Source organism: Toxorhynchites rutilus, chromosome 2, assembly GCF_029784135.1.
Source record: "Toxorhynchites rutilus septentrionalis strain SRP chromosome 2, ASM2978413v1, whole genome shotgun sequence".
Lineage (NCBI taxonomy): Eukaryota > Metazoa > Arthropoda > Insecta > Diptera > Culicidae > Toxorhynchites > Toxorhynchites rutilus.
Window position 1 is genome coordinate 314,050,094 of NC_073745.1, and position 25,048 is coordinate 314,075,141.

At 37.9% G+C, this 25,048-nt stretch overlaps 1 protein-coding gene across 2 annotated transcripts in view; it reads left to right on the forward strand.

Annotated features, from left to right (window-relative positions):
• The window catches only part of LOC129767556 (uncharacterized), a 79,642-nt gene that overhangs the window by 23,663 nt on the left and 30,931 nt on the right, over positions 1–25,048 (forward strand). For both annotated transcript variants that reach the window (XM_055768574.1, XM_055768572.1), the window contains exon 2: positions 24,860–24,915. In XM_055768574.1, the coding sequence (XP_055624549.1) occupies positions 24,860–24,915 (56 nt within the window). The remainder of the gene's footprint in view (positions 1–24,859; positions 24,916–25,048) is intronic.

Below are 25,048 nucleotides of genomic sequence, written 5' to 3' on the forward strand. Positions count from 1 at the left end.
TTTCATTTGCTTGATTAATTCTCGAGTTATGAAGAAATTTGTGTTTCATTTCTATGGTAGTACCCCCCTAAGAGAGGGGGAAGGAGTATCTTACTATCATAGAATCATTTATTGCTCCCTAAAATCTCCACATGTCAAATTTCGTATCATTCTTCTGGCGTTAACGTTCCCTGTGGAACTTTTGCCGTCTCAACGTATGTATTAACTAGCGTCATATATTAACACTTAGTTGAGATTTCTTAAGCCAAATAACACGCCTTGAATGTATTCCGAGGGGCAAGCTCTAGAATACGCGTGACCACAGTGCAAGTCGATGGAAATTTCTCTGACGAAAAATCCCCCGGCCAGAACGGGAATCGAACCCGAACACCCGGCATGATAATGTGAGACGCTAACCACTCGGCCATGGGTGCACAAATTTCGTATCATTTGCTTGATTAATTCTAGAGTTATGCAGAAATTTGTTTTTCATTTGTTTGGCAGCCCCCCTTTAGAGAAGGGGGTGGAATGTCTAACCACCGTAAAAACATTTATTGCACCCTAAAACCTTCACATACTAAATTTGGTTTCATTTGTTTGAATAATTCTCGAGTAATGTAGAAATTTGTGTTTCATTTGTATGGTAGCCTCCTTTAAGAGAGGGGGAGAGGAGTATCTTACTGCCATATAATCATTTATTGCACCCTAAAACCTCCGTATGCCTAATTTGGTTTCATTTGCTTGATTAATTTTCGCGTAATGCGAAATTTGTGTTTCATTTGTATGGCAGCCCCCCCTCAGAGAAAGGGGAGGGGTTTCGAACTATCATAAGAACCTTCTCCAGCCCAAAAACCCCTACATACCAATTTTCATGGCGATCGGTTCAGTAGTTTCCGAGTCCATAAGAATCAGACAGACAGAACTCCATTTTTATATATATAGATTGTAGCCAAATCAAGAAGTATAGTAGTTGAGTGTCGAAGAAAAAATTGTAGAGCGGTTGGAGAGCTTCAATTTAATTGATAGAAATAATAAGGTTTAATTTAAATTTTTAGGATAAAATTGAAAATAACACATGAAAAATTATTAACTTTTAAGTTTTTCACTTCCAAAATGTTATTAAAATCCATTAACTTAGATGTTCCACTACTGTTTCCTGTGCCAAGTTATCTCATCTTTCAAATGAAAGCAATATAATTGTCTTCTGTAGCGCACTTTTTAATGTAGAGCCAGTTTGAGGCAACAGAGTCCGAAACAAAAAAAAGTTCTATAACTCTGTCATTTTTGAAATTCAAACATATGCGTAGAAGTATTTTGTTCATCAAATATGCTCATTCATCACCTTCTGAGAGAATCTGGATAAATTTATTTTTCTCATGTGAGACATTTGTTTTCTGACTTTAAGGTGATAAATCAAAAACCAAATTTTTCTTTTATATTCAAAAACTGATAAATTCATGCATAAAAACCGATAAAAAATTATATACACGATTCGATTATATACAGTGAAAAGAAATCAGAGACTCTATATAATCGAGACCGCGCTGTAGTGGAATGTTAAGTTATGGCAAACATTGAGGCCAACAAAAAATGACGTCGTGGAAATAGTTTGTCACACTCAAACCATTCAGATGTAAGAAATGGAGTTTTCTTATCAATATACAAGCTGAAATCAATTTAGTTCCAACAGGAAAACGATTTAGGATCATAGTTTGTGTTTGCCTTGGGCGGTGATTTCTTCTATAGGCCAGTAGACACGTTCTGTTCAATTTTAACCTTCCACCGGCGGAAAAAAGATATTTAGTGTTGATGGGCGCATAAGCTCTTGTTGGTTCTACCGATCGAGAAGAAAGAAAGACAAATAACACTTTTTCTAGTTTCCTCCGAAAAAAGGCACCTTCCGCCAGTTAAGTACTGCTTCAGGCAGAATTGGTTCGGGTTTTATTGAAGACAGTGGTTTCGGCTGTTCAATGGTCTATTTTTCACCTTGAAATGTGTTTCCCATTTTCGTTATCTAATAGATAATTGGTAGAGCATATTGAAAATTTATCGGCAGTTCGGTAAAAAACAATCTGGGTGGCATAAACATATTTTGTGTTTAAGTTGTTGAGTCAGAAGACCATGTCTACATTTTTGTGGTAGCCTTGAGTCAATTAACTCTAAAATGCAGAAAATACTGCATCGAATCCCATTAACCGTGTGATCTGCTTTTGGCGCAGCAGGATCGAAGTTCCCTTCCTTTCTAAACCTTGCACTATTTTACAACTCCCGCGCAAAACGAGTTCTATGGGCTATGTCAACTAATTTTGCTCGACCGGAATGGCAGCAACCGAGACACCGGGCAGATAAAAACAAGCCAAGTGTTCACACCAAACTCTTCGCGGAAACAGGTTTCGAAACATCTCGTCCCATTTAGGAGTGCTGAGCGTGCAACACTTCCTCCGTCCAGATGACCACAGCGAGAGAATGTTGTTTTCGTTGTCGTTGACCGAACTCCGCTAGCATGCGACGACCGACGAGTTCTCAGTAATGCACTCATTAGCGAACGCATGCAATAACCGCAACAGCCTCCACTTTGTACCAAAAACAGAATTGTAAATTGGCTGCCAGCGAAACTTGGCTAGCGAAATATCTCTTGGCGTGAGAGACGCGCGCGAGTTCGCGGAGAGATGATAGTACAAAAACAAGTCTGCAAACCACTGCCAATGTGTTGTGGGCCGCGAAACGCAATGTCAAGGGCACCGTGCGCACCGGCTCAGGTGACTGAACCGCTGCTGGTGGCGATGATGCGAAGGAAGTGTTTTACCTGGGCGTAGAGAGTATAGATACTCACGGTGTGGATTCATTTTGTAATTAGACCACGCGCGAAATCTACGCTCACCTTTTCCTCGTCGACTATGTGTTATTAAATTGGACATTAATGACTATGTAACATGTCAATTATATTCATTCATCGCTAGCAATGAGAGCATTAATTTGCTAACATGAAGTACTCTCAGGAAACGAAAGCAGCTCGGTACGTGATCAAAGTGCAGCTGAAATTACTCTAATGGCCACGAAGGGCAGCAGTAGTGGCTGTCAGTCGATAAAAATCTCCCAAGAAGCGCAGGCGAATCATGTCAGTATTATTCGAATGAGTTTTCCAGGAATTCAATACCGTTCGGATTGCTATTGGATTGCCCATTACAAAGAGTGGCATTGCATTTGCAGAGAGAGATGATTGAGCGTTTAGCGGGCATGCCCACGGGAAATGGCTTAATTGATTTGGCTTTGGTTCCAGGTTAAGCGTTCTTGCTCGACCACAAAGTCTAGTTCCAATTAAACAGTTTATCGTTCGGAGGAAATCATGCTTGGATTTCAATCATCCTCAATTATCCCACCGATGTACCCAGGCCCAAGCGCAATTGCTTTCTCGTTGGATTTCAAATCGGGTCGAAAGAAGGAAAAACGAGATAATTTCCATTTCACCACAAAACAGGAAAATCCCAAGAGGAAGACAAAGAAGAAGGGGGATAATAATGAGCTCTCTGGTCAGCCCGGGAGCAGACGCGCGTCGTCCGGTGGTCAACGATATGAAGTTATCAACGAAGTGACCATCGGCGTCGTCGTTGTCGTCATTTTCCTGTAATGTCCGCTGGGCAAAGCTCATTGACCTCCGTACTTTTTTATACCCTCTGTTCCGAGCTTTTCTGACTGCTAATCGAAAATGCTCGGCGAGTATGTTTCGTAGCGAGGTCTCAGCAGTTCAATGATGGATTACGGGTAAAGTTTTATGCTTATGTCTTATTTGAAGTTCCGCTAGATAGACCCGACCCACTGGCATCTGGTCGCCATGGGTAGATCTATGAGTACACACACGCAACGGTGCTGTCCGCGGAGATCGATTTATGTAGGCCGCGGTGTGAAAGCATCAGTGGCGGCAGTATCGTGGCAACATTGTTGCAGAATGTTTATTGGATTGAAAGATGATCATCAACCGTGAAAATGTTCCCATCATTCTGCACTAGGGGCACAATTGGCTCTACGTAACGGGATTGTGTTTTCTGTTTGTCTTATACCATGCTATGTAGTAATCGAGGTTCGATTGTAGGGGTTTTTTTTTTGAGGATGTATCAAACAAACATTGTGATCTTTCCTGTAAGGATATGAGAGATGGTATAGGAATGTTTATTTTTAATATTTTTTTGTTCCACGATCAATCACACTACATTTCGTTTCGCTTGCAAACGGTCAAACATTCACATTCTTATCACTTCTTCAATCAATTTCCTATCATCTAAGAGCACTATTAGCTTATTGTCACCCCAGCATGTTCCGAGGATTGGAATGATATCAAAATATTAGAGACTCTCTGAGCTTTTGGATAAGATAAAATTTACAATATAAGCTTACGTACATTGTGTGCCACCTCAATTTTCAATAATTTCATGAAATATAAATTTGCAAAAGCTGTGTATTTTTAAACTTATTAATTTTACGAGCTACACCCAGGTTTTTTTACACGTTTTTTTTTGCGTGGTTTTTTTTTACGCCAATTATCGCGGTTTTTTTTACGCGGATTTTCCAATTAACGCGGTTTTCTTTACGCGGATTTTCCAATTAAGGCGGTTTTTTTACGCGGATTTTCCAATTAACGCAGCCAGTGCAATGTCACATCTCTCCCTTAGCTCACATTTTTCTCTCATGTTCCCTCAGAGCATATTACGGTAATTAGTGCTTGTAACGGAGATTAGCACTTAGTGCCGCACCTTATCACGATTCTTACGTGGATTTTAGGTGTTGGGAAACGGGGAGCTCGCCGGGCGGAACAACGGGACGGGGTTTTTAAGGGTAGCGATTCGTGAATGTCTTTCCCTGTCTACTTAGCCCTGGACGATCCAACAGTGGTACTGCACATGCATCGACAGAAGAGTGTACAGTTTTTACGCGGTTTCTATTGCGCGGTTTTTTTACGAGGTACGTATCCCCCGCGTAAAAAAACTGGGTGTACTGCGGATCCAATATTGTCTTGGGGCCATAAAAGCGACAATTTTGTTTGTTGGCGGCATCAGTTTTTTCTTCCCCAAAATAAGTTTGGATTCTAGTTCATAAAAAAAGCTCGCGAGACTACGTACATCATCTTCCGCAATAATGGGGCGGAATTCCTCTTCAGACGATATCTATAGGTTTTTTTTAATGCCAGTCGAAAATATGAATGTTCCAGTTCATATTACATGTATGGAAGAATCACTTCCCTTACTCAACAACTTTATTATACTAATTGAACTAAATAGATGTAGATTCTCGTCGCTTAAACCAAATCAATCACACATTTTATTTTACTTCCGGGAATTGAAAAAACAAGTTGTTGAGAGGCAGGTGTGGAAACTTTGACTTGGCGCAAAATAAGTGTCAAAAAATTTGCAAAACAAACATGTTTGTGAAGCAATTCTCGGATTTATTCATTTTGCGGCGGAGGTATCAATGGACTACCTGAGAAGGCAACTAGGAGAGCACTCTAAATAAATAGAACCGACGATATATTTCGCAACATGCCACGTCAAGAACTCTCCTGATTGTGGAAGTTATCCATGGGCCATGGAGAACATCAACTACAATAAAACGAACTGGCGATAAATTACGTGTATCATCGTGTCCCGAGATTTTTTTTTCACATTTTCGACATCTGACGGCGGAAGATATCCATGAACATTTACACTTGATTATAACGAACGCACCTTTACCTTTACTATTGAATGTTTGCATAACGTACAACTTGTCACTCACACAACTGGTTCAGTCATTTCTTACAAATTCATACAGCCAAACTTTTTCGATGAACTAGAAGAGAACAGTTTAAGATTCATGACGAATCACTATCATTATCAAACCGAATTTAGAAATAAAACTAGAAAGTAGTCTCATATCGTAAATCATTCGAAAATAAACCATTTTATTATATTTCCTTACTTTGTAACTGTCAGTCCCAGCGATCAACGTTTTCCTAACGAAAAGCTCAACGTCAGTCCCTAGGGACCGACACGGGGCTCAACGTGTTAACGCCAGCGCAAGCGCAATTAAAATTACGCATTTATTTTGTCGTAATGGAACTTATTCTGAGGTCATTGTGATAGGGACGAAGTCTTCACCTAACGGGTATAAGGAATCGAGGCGACCCCAAGCCGCCGAGATTACGCTATCCGAGTCAGCCGTCGACCTGCCGTCGGAAGCGGCGTGCTCTCGCAAGCACACCTGTGTTCCACCGATTGCCCGGTCAGTTCGGAACCTAAGAGACGATCCTTCAGCTAGGTCCGTCAGACGGCATACGTTTGCCCGGTAGTTTTTTGCATTGACGCCAGAAAACACAATCGTTTCAAAATACCCATTCGATCCAATTTGTACCTAAAAACCGCTGCCTAAGTGTCGCCCAATCGAAGATTTCTTCGGGATTTTGAGCTCTTTGGAGTACAAAAATAACTCCTGATCCGACATCCAACAGAAGCTTCGCCGAACTGCCGATTACGGACCGTTTTCAAATGTTTTTTTCAACAATGGACAATCTTTAATTTCAATAAATCAGTTCTTCTTCAGGAATGTTTGTCTTTTTTGACAGCTTGAGAAAGAAATTCCATAATTTTTGTTGCCATTCGTAATGATTTGTTTTCGTGTTTTTATTGACGTAGGACTACGTCTTTCATTTCTATACCGTGGTGTAAAATCTAAGTTTCGAAAACGAAAGCGTTACGCCGGAGACCGAGATTTTGAGCGTTAATAGCTCCTAAACAACTGAACTAAATGGTATGATAAACACTTCATTCGAAAGATAAAATTACTTTTTGATCCAAAAACTTGTTTGAATAGCCTTAAAATTGCTTTCAAAACCGGCTATTGAAATCACCAATCGGTATATAAGCGAGCGCCGCTCGGAAATCCACTCAGTTATAATTGAGCAGCGATTGAGGTACCATCGCAGGAATGAATAGATGTTTGCCTAACACAGACTCCAAAACCATGGTGTCTGGGGAAATCGGCATGGCAAAATAGATGCAAACAGCGGGTAGTTTTGTAATCGTTTGCGTTTTTGTAAACCGGAATGTGTTTTCCCAAAACAGTTTCCGAAACTAATGAGTTGGGAAAATCGGCATTCCAGATCTCGGCAGTACTTTTTCTACCCCCATGCATTTTTACACACCGGAATGCGTTTTGCTGACACGGTCTACAAAAAGCGGGTACAAACGCAACGCTTTGGTTCGTTTATTCAAGACTGCATGCCCCTTCATGTGGCCAGCTCACTGAATTTCTACGCATACCTTTTGATGATTAGGCAAAATGTTGATAACTATTTACTGCGATAACCACTACCATAATACATGAATTGACCTAAATTAGGATTTGTTTGCAATTGAATTCGTAAATTGTTTCATTCATTCACTAGTTCAATGAATAATTTAATCAATAGTTTTGCGCAGCCGTGATATCGTACCCAAATGAGGAACAAACGAAGTGCGATTATTGCTAATTGGAAAAACACAAATGATTACTAAGCCAACGGCAGCCCTACGTCAAGCTTGCGGTTATATCATAGGTATAACCCATTCATAGTTTTTTTTTGCGAATTGACCAATTTTATAGAACAATTGCACAGCATGATCCTGCATCGAGATTGCAGGTGATTCCAAATGATAACAAAATGCGAAAGGTATCAACATTTTCCAAACCACATTTTTAATGTCTACGTCAGTCACTGTCATATTTGAAAAAAATCATCTTCGCTAAGCTCAAATGCATAGAATTTCGGACAAGGTTGAATCGAAAACCTATATATTCCAAACGAAAAGCAAAATGACAGATCCAGACAACCAGTGAATATGACCAATTGAATTTTTGTCCATCAATATGTTTTGTCGTTTATTTTTCCAACCAGTGTCATTTGCGTCTTGATTATTGAAGACGTCGGAATTGAATTTCATTTTAGCCAAATGAATATCAGTTGTTCCCGATGTCGCAAATCACTTGACGGTAGCTACAACCACTCGTTGCATCCGTTCTGCAAATGCCGTTATTACCGTCTCGCCAAACAAAATCCTGCGCGATTTCTTGCAAAGTTCGTTTTATCGAACTCTGGTGTTTTTATTCTTTGAATGGTCCAGCCTGACTATTTTTTTATTTTCGAGTTTTGACTCAAATTCACTGCCAGAACGAATATCGTTTCGAATATCAATTTGGTGCTTTTGATGTTCAATGTATAAATAACAGCGAAGTTATGAACCCCACTCAATGTCGCATTCATTCATTATAGCAAATTTGTTTCATGCATCACCGATATGAACAAAATGAACTCGTTTGTTATTGTCATCAATATAATGAGGGCAGTGTGTTCCAAGCTGAAACAAAATCATTTGAAAATTAAAATTTATTTTTCTCGAAAACATATGCTCTTAAAATTCTGAAAAAAGTAGATATAAATAGCCTCCAAAATTTCCAACAAGTTTTCCATACATCGGACGATGGGCACATTTGTATGGAAAAAGTTTTTCGAACAACAATTTTTTCATGTTTTTTTTTTTTGAAAAAATGCTATTAACGTTCAATTCGTAAAATTTGCATGTATACATTATCGCATTTTAAATGCTCTGCTAACTTTTCTCTATTTAGAAACATGTCAAGAACATGTCAAACGTGAGAATTTACATACAAAAATGTTTCGAGCAAAACATTATTTTTTTCAGGAATCTCACAAGAAAGTCTTATATTCCAAAGACTATAAAAGGTTTATATTTTAGCAAGATCTAAAACTTTGTCGAACACACTATATCCGTATCTTGACTTTTAACAAAATTAGGATAAGTTGTATTTTTTTCAAAGAAAACATTAAAAAGTTGTTGTTCGAAAAACTTTTTCCCTGTAAAAGTGCCCATCTTCCGATGTTTAGACGACTTGTTGGAAATTGTAAGGGCTATTCATATATATATTCTTGGGAATTTTAAACAAATAAGTTTTTGAGAAAAATGAATTTAAATTTTCGAAATAACTTTTTTGTAAAAAAAAAAATTACAAAAAAAAAAATTTGTAAAAATTTAAACAATTTCCTACATTATATCTTTTGACATGAATTTTTTAGGTATCATATTTTTTAAGATATATTTTTTTGTAAAAAATTAAGAAAAAAATAGGCTTTTCCCAAAAAGTTGTCTAATTATTTTTCAAGTATGTCTAATTATTATTCAAGTATTGATTGTCATCTTATGTTTGAAGAATTTCATGACTTTTGAGTCACCCTGTACTACAGTGGAGCTGTCGCATGTCAAGGAATAAATAAAAACAAAAAACGCTCTTTCGGTAGCCATTCGGTCATAGTTTAGTGCGTTTCGAATTTAAGGAATTTCTAGTGAAATTTAGTTTATTTGACCTGATATTTGCGACAAATCAACAGTTTGGACGGCTGTTCACATATTCTACGAGAGGTGAACAGATATTTGGTTCAATTTCAGCGATTATTTTGCATATTTCGCATTTCGTTATTTGGAGGGCAAAGTGGTCAGTGGAGGATTACTACTGACAATGTTTTGTTTTCAAAAGCTGATATACCTTATCACCTTCTGCTCCTAGAGGGGTTCCTTTTGTGGTTTTGACCCAGGAAAAATATGCCGCCCCAACCAAAACCAAGCCTTATTTTTAAAAACGTTATGTATTTCCTACTACGTTTTTGTACGTATGAGAAAATTTCACTTACGATTCTAGTTGAATAGGCCTAGCTCATTTCATACATGTACCTACTATTTCAATAATGATTTTAAAAAATTTGGCCAAGAAAACACGCATAAATCTATCTCTTCTAGCGTGATATGTGCGAGTGACAACTTTGCCCCCCACAGGTTACCTCCTCACTAAAAAAATGTTCGATTTTTCAACCTTTTTTCTAATAATGAACAATTTACTATTTTCAATTTTCATAATAGAAATCGCTTTCTATCTTGAACTACAATAATTTGAGCTACAATATTTTTTGCAGAACGGGGATTTTAGTGGTATGTGGACACAGGAAATGGGCATGTTCCTTAGGATGACCACATTCCCCCAGTTCCCCTACTAGATACAAGCCACATAAGTAATGTAATGAATCAGGATGCCTTTCTTCGAACTCCAATGGAATAGGACATTTTTCAAAGTAACTAAACACGTGTGTAATTTCTTAAACATTACTCTGTCGATTTGTATTTTTCCCAAAAAAAAATTGAGATTTTTTTTATTGTTTCATTGTTTCGACACAAGAAAGCATTACTATGGTTTAATCCATTTCGCTATATTAGAGTAACCACTTGACAACGATTTTAAAGATGCATACAGGAATAAATATACATAAATGAGAGACGTTTCCAATATAATGAAGTCTACGACATTTATGTTTTGATAATTCGCAGAAGTTCATTTGAAGATTGGGGGTGAAAGCAGAAAATTAAAAATAAAAAGGTAATAAGATCTCAGAAGAGCAACCTAGGATTGTGTAACGAAAGTGAAGCTACGTAAAAGTATCGTTCACGTAGAAATAGGATAAACCAAAACTGTTGATCATTTGTTAGTTGGACAGGGCCGACCGATATCCATATGCGATGAAGTGAAATTACCAGATTCTGTACAGTGGGCCGAGTTTTAATGCAGAATCTTACCATATTGATCATTACGTTGAGAAAAGGCTTCCGCTGTGAATATGGCCAACTGACCCCTCTAAATCATCCACCTAAATCATGCATGAATCAAATTACTCATCAACAATTCTGTACATTCCCACCATTCGTTTCTGCTCGAAAGCAAAACATTCGCTAATGGACCTTCTTCGGTAACATCCGTAGATTACTTGCGTAACCCGCACACACTCATCATCCCACAGGAACCGTTGGAATCATTCGCGCATTCGCAGAGTCGACTTTGCATACCTTGCAAAACCGGCTCCGTGTAATGCCCTTTTTCGGGGAAAACATCACTGCATGACGGGGGGAAACACAGCATGAATCCAACTTATTTTACATCTTCCGCATATTGCATATCGCGAACCGGTTCTCCGGGGAACAAAGTAACACCCTATTGTCTCCAAGTGATTCGTTCCGACGGCGGAGAAATGTTCCTGGTTTTGTTTTGGAACGAATAAACTTGATGTATCTCGCGACGACTAGCGAAACGTCAAGAGGTTCCTACGCTGGAGAAAGACCACTGCGTTTACGCTTCTTTGATGGAGAGGGGAAAAAAAATCACGAAAGAAGCGCAATAATGAATAGTTCAACGACGTTGCGTATATTATTATGGTTAAGCTTGTTAAATTGATATAATCTTCGCCTTGGTACGCGCGACTAGTCATTCCCTGCGGTAGCAAGGTATAAATTTTTGTTCTGCCAGTGCTCAACCTGTTTGCGTATAAAAGTTAACAAAAAATCAGTGGGAATCGTAAAAAAAAAGTAAACTGATGACGAGGCGGGTACATTCGCGTGTCATTGACGTCTGGACATAATGAGTCTGGAGATAATGTCCATTTAATTTCATTTGCATGTTGCCGCGCGTTAAGAGAGCATGTAATTGCAACAAGCTGTTGTGGCTTATAGTGTCAGCCCGGCCCATTCGATTCCGCAGGAACTTCATAAATATTCAATAGGAGCTGTGGGCTCTCCTGCCGTGGGTCAGTAAAACGTTACATGCGATTGGTTACATTGCGCTGTGCGGGAGTGGTCATAAAGTTTTATTCTTTATTGATTTAACTAGAGGCTTTAGGGAGAATAGGCGCCACCTGTGGTGGCGATATCAAGCCACTTTAAATGTGTTGAGAAGAAGCATCCTAGATGGTTTTTGGTACGCAATTCACACATTTCAATTATTCATGGAGAACCGAAACGCAGCCGCAGCTCGTTAAACGTTCTTGCAGCAAATGTTTCATGGTTTACGCATCGACAATTGGATCGGTTTGAATTAATCTAATGTATTCAGCAGCTCTACCGCGCGTTTCTAGGAAGCACACTTCAAGAACCAATAACTTACTGCGTTTACTTGCTCTTATTTCAGCTGTTTTAGCCGTTGAATTCCGAACACGCGCCCGTTTGCTCTTATGTTTAAGTGGAGAAACCTAATTAAAAGTTTGGCGTCAACAATGTATCCGGGTTGTCTGGTTTTGATTCTTCCTTTGATTTTTTATGGCTGCCATACAAAAAAAAAACACAAATATCTCGACAAAACACTCCAGAATTAATCAAACAAATGAAACCAAATTTGGCATGTGGAGGTTCTAGGGTGCAATAAATATTTCCTAGGTGGTTACGCACTCCTACTCCCTCTCTAAATGGAGGGGGTTGGGTCTGTTATACAAATGGAACAAAAAATAGACCCAAATTTGGCGGGGTTAGCATAACTCGATAACTAATCAAGCAAATGGAGCCAAATTTGGAATGAAAGGGTTTTTGGGAACGAGAAATGTTTCTATGATGGATTGACACCCTTCCATCCTCTGGAATGGAGAGGGGGTCCCATAAAAATAATGAGAATTGAAAATGTACGGAAAACTCTGAAGGAAAATGGGAAAAATGGAGAATATTCAATTCGCATATGTTCTACAATTACAAGCTTTGTGAGTCCATTTGATGTTTGCGCTAACGAGATTGGTCTTCGTTCGAAAGTGGAAATGGATTTTAATGTAATAAAATGCACTCCTATATCGTCTTCTATCTATATAAATGAGAATGGGTCGCCGAATGTGTGATGTGATAAGAACAAAACATGAGAAAGGAATTGTCTGATTTAGGGCTGTCGTTATTCTATCATATTTTCTGTATCGAACATTTATTCCATGTAACGGAGAAACATTTTATTTGCAAGTGTTTGAAAAATCTTGAACGAGAATTGTGTCTGAAAATAATCTGATATTATAATGACGAGTTTTGGTAGAAGTACTAGGAATTTCATAGTAAAAGGTAATTTTAAAGGGTCGATAAGAACATCAATCGATGAATAGTTCTGCGATTGGACCCATGAACGTGCGCTTAGTAAGAAAACGTGGATATGATAACGAAAAATAAATTTTGGGCAGGACGTAGTTTGCCGCGTCAGCTAGTGGTCAAGAAATTTGAAAACCCGTTTTTATTTTCTTCATAATTCTGAAGTTTGGACATTCAAGAATGTACCCTAGAAAACACTTTTCGGAAATCTTATTATTATTAATTATAGGAATTTTAGTGATGCGGTATATAATCTAGTACGGATTAGACCAAAAACATCAATCGTGCTTTTCTCGAAACTAGTTTTTTAAAACTGGCGTACACGATATCTCAAGTTCTACTGAATCGATTTATTTCTAATTTGACGTGAATAAAACTTCATATATCTCTCTAAAGCATGGATCAATAAACATTACTATTTTCTAATTTTACTATTTTACAAATTTTACATCGTCAATTTATTCTTCTTGCTACTACGCAATTTTTTGTATCAAACGGCTGCCATTTTGTCAAAAAACATTTTTTTTGACTTCTCGCGTAACTTTTGAAAAGGTCCTATGTAACAAATGTAAACAAATCGAGTTAATAGATGCACGCTATTAGTCTTCAATCATTGAATGCATTACAAAAACAATCGTTCACGTATCTATTTTCTTCATCTTATCGCCGATACAAAAAATATCCAATGTACAGATTCGGATTTTAAGCACCCGGCTGTTACTTCGGACGCCACTTTCCTCCGATGCCCGAAACGTCCGAAGTAACAAAGCAGTCAAAACAACACGAAGTCGTACTTCGGTCGTTTTGAGTTTTTGTTTCTTACAGTAGTTGTTATCGATTTCAGTTCAATTCAACGGGTGATAACAATAATAATCTGTCTTTAGAACGAAATGCTGATTTTTGGATTGTTGTTTAGTAGTTAGTTTCAAATTCTTATCGTGCAACGTAATATGTCCAATGTGCAAACGCGGGCAGTCAAAACGTCCAATGTAACATTTTTCGCTCCTTGGCTTCAACTTTAAACTCAAATCACGGAACAACAGCTACGATTGGTTTTGGAGAGCTATTCTTGATCGCTAGTGGCTAGAGGAGCGATAAAGATCGATAACTTTTAAGACATTTCGCGGAATAATGTTCGGGTTTTCAACTTCGTTTTTCTCGAGTTGACGAAAATGTTACATTGGACCTTTTCAAAAGTTACGCGAGACTTGTCCGAGGTTCATACCATAGCGCCATCTTTACCGACTCAGAATCTGTTCGATTTGTTTTGAATTGTTTGTGAATCTGAAGGACTGGAATCGTGTACGCCATGGCGCAACTTTTTTTTTGAACCTCCTCACTTCAGCAGCTTGTAGCTATTATTTTAATCCTGATTTTTTTCTCGTTTAGTTCTTGTTATATTGTTTGAAGATGAAGAAATGTAAAATCTGGGTCATACAGATGGAATTAAATTGGTTGTCGAAAAGAATTCAGTAGAAATGTTAAAAGTTATGCAATCAGAAGGAGAAGAGGTGTAACTTTTCTTATTAAAATCCACATCCACAATCCATAAAAATGGAATGATAAAAAATTAACAAACTACATATTTTCATCGATTAATGCTAGCGTTCAAAATCATAAGGGTTCAATCGACATTTTGACAGGAACTGAATATAATTTCAGTATTATTAAGATGTTTTGAACTTCTTTACAATTCAATTTTATCTCTTACCAAATGTTACGTTTTTATGATTCTGAATACTGGATAATATAATTATCGAATTACATTTCGGAATCCAACATCACCAGTTAGTTGAAAGATGTTCTCAAGTGAAATTCTGGTTTGTCCTAAAACGTAAATAATAAAAGCCCGAATCATGAAAACGTTTGTTTTTTTTAATCGGAGAAACATTTGACAGGTGCATGGGGAAAATGTTGAAGGAAAATTCTTTTTTTCAGGCAAAATGCACTAGGAAAATTAATTTGATTGGGTCTGTATGATCTAGGTTTTTATTGTTCTGAACACTAGAATTATATTATTTAAACTTTTTTCTTCCATCAAAACAACTAAATAAGATAAACTTCATAATTGTTAACTCTCGTCAACTTCGAATAATTATTTGTATAACTCGCTGTCAGAAAAACACATAAGTTTTTCCCATGGAAACTTGTCAGTTTCTCGACTAAGCTATATAGACCTTCCACAAGATTCATGTTTGAGCTTCCTATTATATAACTTTTATGTTAATGATATCGAACATAACACGCTGAGACAACTTTCAGATGATGGAGTGGTTTCCATTATGGAATCTTCCTCCGTCGATCTGCAAAGATCATTGTAGGCTACGTTGGACAATTTGTCCACATGGGCTATCAAGCTGGGTAACGAATCTTCTACGCAGAAACCAGAGATGGTAGTTTTTTTTTTCTAAAAAGCACAAACCCGCGAAACTATTCTGCCTCATTTATTCGGCAAAACTAGAACCCACTCTATGGATTTAAAATATGTTGGTATTTATTTCGATTCTAAATGTACCTGAGGCAGACATTTTGCGTATCTGAAACAGAAATGGCACAGAGGATCAACTTCCTCAAGACAATAATCAGAACAAGGCGGGATGCTCAGTCAGGGAGCCTACAAAACAACGATACTATTGGTCCTCGAGAAGGGTAGCTTTTGCTTCGGAACTCATATAAGACTCATATTCTAAAGATGGAATGAATGTTTATGAATGTTTTTTTACTGATGTTCTGGAACTAGTTCTGGCATATTTATTGAAAACTTCAGTGCCTATCATATTTTGAGAAATCCCTGCTTGATGTATGTTGCGTAACTGGTTGCAATCTATTACGCTATTCAGTTTTCTAACAATTGATTTCCTCAGGGCGTGTTTTATCGATGAACCAAACTACAAATTTGTGTATGAGGTTATTCTCGCTGAATACATCATGCAACATGTGCTGTAATGCCATGACAATGTATTGTGTTTTAGCCTGGCAATAGCAATGACTGTGTCGGCATTGCTTATGACAGCGTCTCGCAATGTATTCTTCCTCACGCCGCCTTTTTTTGAATGGCAATTATTCGTTTATAAATATAAAATTTTATATTTTAATTTACAAACATCTCAGTTCAGTAGAAGCTATTCGATCGATAAAACCTATAAGAGCCTCATGTTAGTTTCTTATGAGAATAAGACAGTTCTTGGGTAGTCTAGTCGAGAAATCTTACAGGATTACCTTATCATCGGTCTCAGTCCATTGTTCTATTTCAGATAACGAGAGAGCGGACTCGTTGGCTAAGGCACCATTTTTGAGCGACAAATAACCTATCATGATTTTTTGATGAAATTATACCAAAGAACTAGGAAGGCATGAGAACAAGTAGTAAATTATATATGATACCGCTAGGGTACCGAATACCATATATTTAATACTGAGGACCACCCCTATGCAGAAAAATGTTTTTTTTAAATATTTTTTGAACATTTTTTTCCCTAAATTTGAACCCTCATTCTCTATTTTTAATCGCGATTTTAGTATGTTTGTATGAACAATATTCAAGTGATTTAACTGTCGTTCGTTTTGAAAAAAAATATTTACGTTTTTAAATGACAGATAGCGCTACGCGCTACGCTTCTTCGAACTTTCATCCACCCATGCGCAAGTAACCTTAATTCGTTTAAAGCCAGACGCATCGCTGACGTGCTGGGTGCTTTTTTGAATGAGCACAACGAATTATTGAAATTCTTCATATAACACTTGCTCGGATTACAAAATGACAATCACACTATAGCTATCAAAACACCAGCTAAAGAGCATATGTGTAGAATCAACAACAAGACGGATATTGCATAAGCATCATTTCTCATTGGGAATTAATATTTATGAACATGCGGTCAGAAGAGACGAAATAAGCAAGAGAAAGCGCTCGATGGATTTTTATGTGTATCATATGATGATTCGAAATGGTCCGGACAACGCCATTCTACGATGTCGAGAGCTGTGCCAACAAATTATGGTCGAAAAGTGAAGGTAGAAAACGAATGACAGCAATTCCTAGGACACTATCAACAAAAGCGGCTAGAGGAAGAATACATTCACTTGCGAGACGCTGTCATGAGCAATGCCGACACGGCCTTTGTTATTGTCAGGTCAAGACTCAATGCATTGTCACGATATTACAGTACGAAAATCTATAGTGTAATTCTCTTAGAAATTCCAGATCTGTCAACTAATCACCCGTATTCTGAAATTCGATCAAATCAGAATTATCCGAACTGATCACAATTTAACTTTCGGTATTCCATTCAACTCTAGTCCAATTGAGAAGTGCAAATGTGGCAACATTGCCATGCAATCCCATGTAGACGACATTGTGGTAATGGATTTTCGGATGGAATAAACACGCTTTGAAAACAAAAAATAAAAATTAGCTCTACATGTCAAATATGTGTTATATGTAAAAAAGTAACACAAGGGTAACTCTGCAAGAGAGGAAACGAAAATTGTGTCTGGAAATGATTTTTTTAAGATGGATAAAGTTTAGTTGTAAATGTAAGAAAAATTATACAAAACAAAAAACCTTAAGTTAGGGTCAGGACTATGATTTCTATGTTATTGAACGACATCGAGTAGTAATTCCATTCAAATTTTAACAATTTAAGATCCGTTTTCTGGTCTGCCTATCTGAGAGAGAGTAAATTGCTCCACGAATACGGATGAATTAGTGTTTCGTGTTGAAGTGTTTCGCAGTTGAATAAAAAATATTATCAAGTGTAATGTAATTTTTGTTCAAAAAATTACAAAATAAAGCGTCCGAAATTTGAATTCAATCTGTCCGAAATTTGATTTAGTGTCCGAAGTTTGATTTTAATTCGCTTCATTTGAAAGGCATTCTATTCGATGATGTTTTTATGTTTTCAATCAAATAGGTGCCAAAGTAGAAAGCTTAGAAACATATTGAACTAATTCATTAAAAATATCAACCAAATAATACCTATGCATAAAGTTTCATCATATGCCTTAAGCGTCCGAAATATGATTCAGAACGGTAGAATATGTACGAAAACGTTTTCCTAGAGATTTCACCAACGACCCAATCACTGTGTTTCAAATTTAGAATTCGGATATGAATCATTCTCGATTTATTGACAAATAATGCGGCTCCAAATAGCCCGGAACATCAGTTCCAATGAAGTTGTCTGGCGTTCGTCGGTTTCCCAATTCGTAAACGGGATCCAGCAGTTATAAATTTAGCAGTCCATCATGAAAATGGCAAGTGCGTAATTCCATCAACAAGACAGCAATTGAATGAAATGGATATTTATTTTCCTTATTACATATTTCTACTTTACGACAAAAATGTATTATGTTTCTCTTTACATTGAACTTTAAAAATGTCAAACGTGTCCATTACGGTCATAAAATACATTGAATCAAGAAACGTCATAAAAACTTTCGTTCAAATTGTTTCATTTGTTATATATTATCGCATTCGATTAATTTTATAGATCGTTAATACATTCAAACACTCTTAGAATACTTTAGTTATGTTTTATTGAGCATCCAAAATATTCACTAGAAATAATATATGTGACAGAACAACGTTTGCTGGGTCAGCTAGTGAATATATAATATTTAAATGAACATACTTCGACTGTCGTGTTTTGTTTTTTTTTTCGTTTATAGCGGCCAATTTCCAAATCTAAACAAAATTGAGTTGTGTACACTAATAGTCGTTGATTTAAATCACACTGACTTTCTTTGGTAAAATTCTGGTTCGAAAACAAACAAAAAAGCATGGATCGAGTCACGAAATTGTTTGTTCTTCTGATCGGGAAAAATGTGACAGGCAGTGGATGGGGAAAAATAGTGAGAAATTTTCTTATCAAAGCAAATGAAATCTGATTGACTCCGCATGACCCAGGTAAAAATATTCTATGTTTTTTATTCAGAAAACATCCGAAATTTGTTCCTTTGCACTAGAATCCCCCTTAAACAGGGAATTAAAATTTCATATTTCTATTCAAACATCAAAAGCATTTTGTTTTGTGCCTGATTTATGGTCACAAATAAACTTTAAAACCCAGAGAAAAAGGCCGTTCATCTTTTGCCGTCATGGAATCATTTTATTGAATTAATAAATTGGGAACGCATTATTAGTAATTCAACAACTGATATCTGCCCGGCTGACAAGATCCCATAGAAGCCAAGAAGCCATACGCCGAGCATTTAGTCGATCTTTCGGCACCCTGATTGCAGTACAGGTCGGACTCGATTATATACAATTTTGGACTCGATTATATACAGTTTGGAAATTTTTTTTTTTATATTTCAAATATGACTTGTCTCAAGACGAAATGTAACCTTTCAACGTTAAGGTGAAGTTTAAGTAGCTATTAAATGTACAGTGGGGTAAAAATCGTGATTTTTGAAGATTTTGCTTGAATTTTCACCAAGAATTATTTATATAGATATTGCAGTCAGATTAAAAAAGATAGAACTTGGGTGTCAAAGAACAAATTGTAGAGCGGTTAAAGAGGTTCAATTTAATTGATAGAAACAATCTAGTTTAATATAAATTTTTAGGATATTTTTAATAATAACAAATTAAAAATTATTAACTTCATTAATTAGGTTTTTCACTTTCAAAATGTTATTAAAATCCACTATATTAGTTGTTTCACTACTACATCCTGTACTAAATTTTCTCATATTTCAAATGGAAGCATCAGAATCGTCTTCCGTAGCGTTCTATTTACTGTTTAGCCAGTTTGAGGCAACATAGTCCGAAACAACAAAAAAAAAAAGTTCTATAACTCTGTCATTGTTGAAATTCGAAATTCGATATGAAAATTCGAAACTCGATTTGCGTAGGTTGATTTTTTTTCATCAAATATGATCGTCTATCACCTCCTGAGAGAATCTGGATAAAAATTTTTTTATTTGAGAAAGATGTTTTTTGACATTAAGGGGATAAATCAAAAATCGAATTCTTCTTTTATTTAAAAAAAAACAAAAAAATACATGCAAAAAGAAAACAAATATTTTTTTTTTCACTCGATTATATACATAATTTGATTATATAGAGTGAAAAGAAATCAAAAACTGTATATAATCGAGTGGCGCTTACGTCAACCATGGATATTTGAGCAGCAAAAAACAAATTTACAACAAGTTTTTCCAGTGTCGGAAAAATCGAAAAGAGTCGATTTTCACGTTTTTTTTTGACTACATACAATTTATCCAAAAATATGTGTTTATGTAGCATGTTTCTGAGCGAGTGGCGGATTGATTCGGAGAGTGAAATTCACTTATAGGCTGGTGGCTTTCCTTTCTCTCTTAACCTATTATCCTCTCTAGCGAATGCGTCTCTAATGTTCGGTTTCACTGTTGATAGGTGTAAGTTGTTTCGTTTGTATTGCAGTACAGCACAGTAATCGTTCTTCTTCTTCTTCTTTGTTTTAAAGAGGCTTTAAACTTTCCAGTTCATTCGCCTCTACGTAATCGTTCACTAACTGGTTGTTCTTCAACTGGGCTGGTCTCAGATTGGGTGCGCGTTAACTGGGCTGCAGCAGTTTCTACAATGTAAGCTGCCATGTGAATTCATCTTGAAATGACTGACTCCGAACCCCAGGATAATTATGGAGTTGTCAGAATCCACTTTATGTTGCGTATCGAAAGTAGTTAGTGTAGATTGTGATTAGCTTGTATTGTTGCCCAAAAATTATTATTCTCTGCATACAGAATGACTTGGAAAATGGAGGAGAAGGATTTGATCACTCAACCCTACTGTTCGCAAATGTTTGTGTTTGTGTTTGTATGTATTTGTATTTATTTTTTTCTCTTTTTTTCGAGTTTCAGCTGTACTATAAACTTTGTTGTTTTTTTTAAAATTCTGAATTCCAAATAAGGTGATCGCAGAATTATAATTCCGAATATCTTTCCTCAGCGATTCTATGTTGAGCCTTTTTTCAAAGGGTCGAGGAGCTCGGATTTTAAAATCAGATTCAGTGTTCACACACACACACTCTCGTGTACTGTGATGGTGGATGCGACTGTGTGCGAGAGTGTGGCCGTACGAGACGTGTACGGTCGTGGGATTGCAGCTGCATTGAGTTATAAAGGGTGTGTCACATCAAATTGCATCACGGAAAAAACGCTGTAGAAATTCGCCCAGTAGACCGATCCTTTTGAAAATTTTAGACATTAAAATAAAAACTATTAAACAACTTTTGGCATTTTCTTTTTATTCATACTTCGAGCCCAAGCCCGTATGCTCGCACCTTACTCTTTACCCCGTCCATAAGGTTCTGTACAACGTCAGGTTGTAGTTTTTTTGAACAGAAATCCATTTTCTCTTGAAGTCCGCCTCCGATTTGACAACTTTTGGGTTCTTCCGGAGGGCCTGCTTCAAAATCGCCCAATATTTCTCTATTGGGCGAAGCTCCGGCGCGTTGGGCGGGTTCATTTCCTTTGGCACGAAGGTGACCCCGTTGGCTTCGTACCACTCCAACACGTCCTTTGAATAGTGGCACGAAGCGAGATCCGGCCAGAAGATGGTCGGGCCCTCGAGCTGCTTCAATATTGGTAGTAAGCGCTTCTGTAGGCACTCCTTAAGGTAAACCTGCCCGTTTACCGTGCCGGTCATCACGAAGGGGGCGCTCCGCTTTCCGCAAGAGCAGATCGCTTGCCACACCATGTACTTTTTGGCAAACTTGGATAGTTTCTGCTTGCGAATCTCCTCCGGAACGCTGAATTTGTCCTCTGCGGAGACGAACAACAGGCCCGGCAGCTGACGATAGTCCGCTTTGACGTAGGTTTCGTCGTCCATTACCAGGCAATGCGGCTTCGTCAGCATTTCGGTGTACAGCTTCCGGGCTCGCGTCTTCCCCACCATGTTTTGCCTTTCGTCGCGGTTAGGAGCCTTCTGAACCTTGTATGTACGCAGGCCCTCCCGCTGCTTGGTCCGCTGGACGAATGAACTTGACAAATTCAGCTTATTGGCGACATCCCGGACCGAACTTCTCGGATCACGTCTAAACTGCTTAACTACGCGCTTGTGATCTTTTTCACTGACGGAGCATCCATTTTTGCCGTTCTTCACCTTCCGGTCGATGGTTAGGTTCTCGAAGTATCGTTTTAGTACTCTGCTGACCGTGGATTGGACGATTCCCAGCATCTTACCGATGACCCGATGTGACAACTCCGGATTCTCGAAATGAGTGCGCAGGATTAATTCACGACACTCTTTTTCGTTCGACGACATTTTTCCAAATTTACGAAAAATTGACAGTGAAGCATGGCCAACGTGATCTATACACTCTTATCTGATTATAAGCGAAAGCTGAATATATAATTCCTAAAAATTAAATTTCTACAGCGTTTTTTTCCGTGATGCAATTTGATTTGACACACCCGTTATTGGTGTGGATGTATTGCTTTCCCTCGCTTTGTTCGGCCTCGCTGCTTCGAGCGGGCAGAGTGGTTTGTTTTTTTTTTCATCAGTTTTTTTTTGTCAACGTAGCCTTGAGTGCAGTTATGTTGAATCCGAGTACATATGGTGGTTTGATTGTACGATAGCTGAGGTAGGGAGACGGGCTATTTTGTTCGCTTGGTGTGGCCGATTTCGGGTTGCGCGAGGGGACACTGACAGCCGCACCGGTGCAATTCTGTGTAGCTGTTTACTTCTTGCGATTGCATACGATTCGAGTGGCCCCATTTGCGCACAGAGGTTCATCAAATCTAACCAAAATATGGAACTAGTATGAACATAGTAGCTTTAGTGTGTTAATTTATATTGTAATGGAGGGCGATTGTTTCTAGATGAGTTCTCTCGATTACCCTCTCAGGTTTCCCTACAGTTAAAACTTCGCGGTTGCGATTGGATTTCGATAACAAATATGTGCGAGAAATTGAAAATCTAAATAATATTACAAGTTTTCCTTCTCAGGATACCTAATGATCTCTGTCGCGTGTTGAGATATGAGATTTTCAATATTTAGTTTTGTTGAATGGTCGATAGATCGCGTTTACATAATCACATCACTTACCAAAGTGAATCCTGATTCTTACCACTTCCCACTAACAATTATCCCTTCCTTGATAAACGCTAGGGAACCACGCTATAGAGGCGACCCTTCTGGCCTTCGGGCGGCGAATATCATACTAACATTCCTTCCCTTTCCCTGGTGGCTGTAAGGACGTGGCCGGCGTCGTTATTGACCATTTAAAGTTCGAATCACCGAAAATTGCACAACGAGAATGATTTGCTAGTTCCAAGCGTCATTCTGTGTGTTCTTTGTGCAATTTGGTTGATTCAGGTCAATCACGGAGAGCAACTACGAATTGTACAGTCTACCCAAGCTCAAGCTCAAGCTACAAAAAATTGATCCAAAAAATCGGAAATCGGAATGCAAAAGATCGATGTTTTGATTATCGGTCCAAGATCGCCCAATCCTAGATAGAACACCATCCAAATATTGCATACAAGAAGTGCATTGAAAATTATGCCTCGTTGCCACTTTTCTGACAGGTGGAGATACAAGATGAATTCTTCAAATGAACGATATTGCGGCAAAAACTTGCAAAAAATAGTATTGAAAGAATTTTATCGATCAAATATTTCGGCAACCAAAGATCTTTAAATCTTGTTTCCTAGACCCGGATTAAATACAGAGTTCACCTCTTCACGTATTCTATACCATCCCTATCTGTTATGTGAGAAATAAACTTCAAACATGCTGGTCAGGATTGCGATAGATGTGTATCGAACTCTCGTCGATTGCTGACGCGAACGTAAATCAGCTGATATTGATTGTCCTCAACGTACAGATTATCGTAATTGAGGTAATGGTGGGAACGTGCTCCGGCGCATCGGCGTAAGATCGCGAATATCCTACATTTGCTACATTTTTTTACCTGATTACTCTTTGCGTTTCCTGCCATGGGTAGGTTGACGCGCAGGCTGCAGAAATCCTGCGAGGATCGTCTTTCATCGCAGATCGTTTCATCATTTGCAAATTGTAGTTTTTATTCAAGACTCGTATTATCACAGTGTGGACGAAGACATGGACTTTTCTGACCAAACCTCGCGTCATTGGACGGGAACGGAGTCTACGTGGAATAATTACACCCTAATGATTTTTAATTTGTCCTTGGTTTTTATGCTGCCGTAACTTCCAGGAACCAGGTTAGTCAACCCGATCGCTGCGTTCGCTCGAAGCTGATCTCATTCTGTTTACGGACTGTGAATTAATTAATTCAGCAAAGTTGATCCTCTCATCTGAGATCCGACTCAAGTACCAGTACTTGAGCGCGTACAGGCAATAATTAACGCTCTCGATCCCCAATTCCTCCCACGAACCGTCACGATTGTTGATCGTTGCACAATTGGGTGAACCCATGACACCGATTTGGCCACCGAAAAAAATCCATTCATGAATAAAAGCTAGCTCATGGGCACACCAGTTATCGACCCGATCCATCTTCTTCTAATCGCTATCATTAGATGACAGGCACACGTGCATTCTCCGGCGATCGAATAAAATGTCCATTCGTATGCGATCGCAACGGTTTTTTTTTGTCTTTCAACGCTGACGAATTTGCGACGAGTTCGTCGCTTGTGCCGAATTTTAAATACCCTCGGGTTCTTTGTTTGCTCCGTCACATTCCGGAGCGGGGGTGTAAATAATTCATCAAATCCAATCAAAAAAGTGCTGGAAAAAATACTGAATATGAGTTCATTTTTCCCCGAACAGGTGGGCTGACGCATCGACTTCTTCTGCTCAGATATGAGAATCACGTCGATCCGGGGCAATAATTTTTTAATTCCAATTGATTTAGAAATAGTAGCCAACAGAGGATAAAAAAAAACTCACAAGATCTGCCTTTGAATGAATTTCTATTGATTGATTCTTTTTTTTCTTTTCTGTATTTATTTTCAGACGTGTATTCTAGCGACGCTAGTACTCAGCATTCAATGCCGTCCCCAGGCAGTGCAGTAAGTTTGCAAAAACAATTCAGCCCACAGTCAATCGATTCAATCGTTCAATTATATTGTTCAATACTTGTTGAATTTCCGGGATCAAATAGAATAAATTTGGTTGAAGTTTTTTTTTTGTTTTCATTGTAAT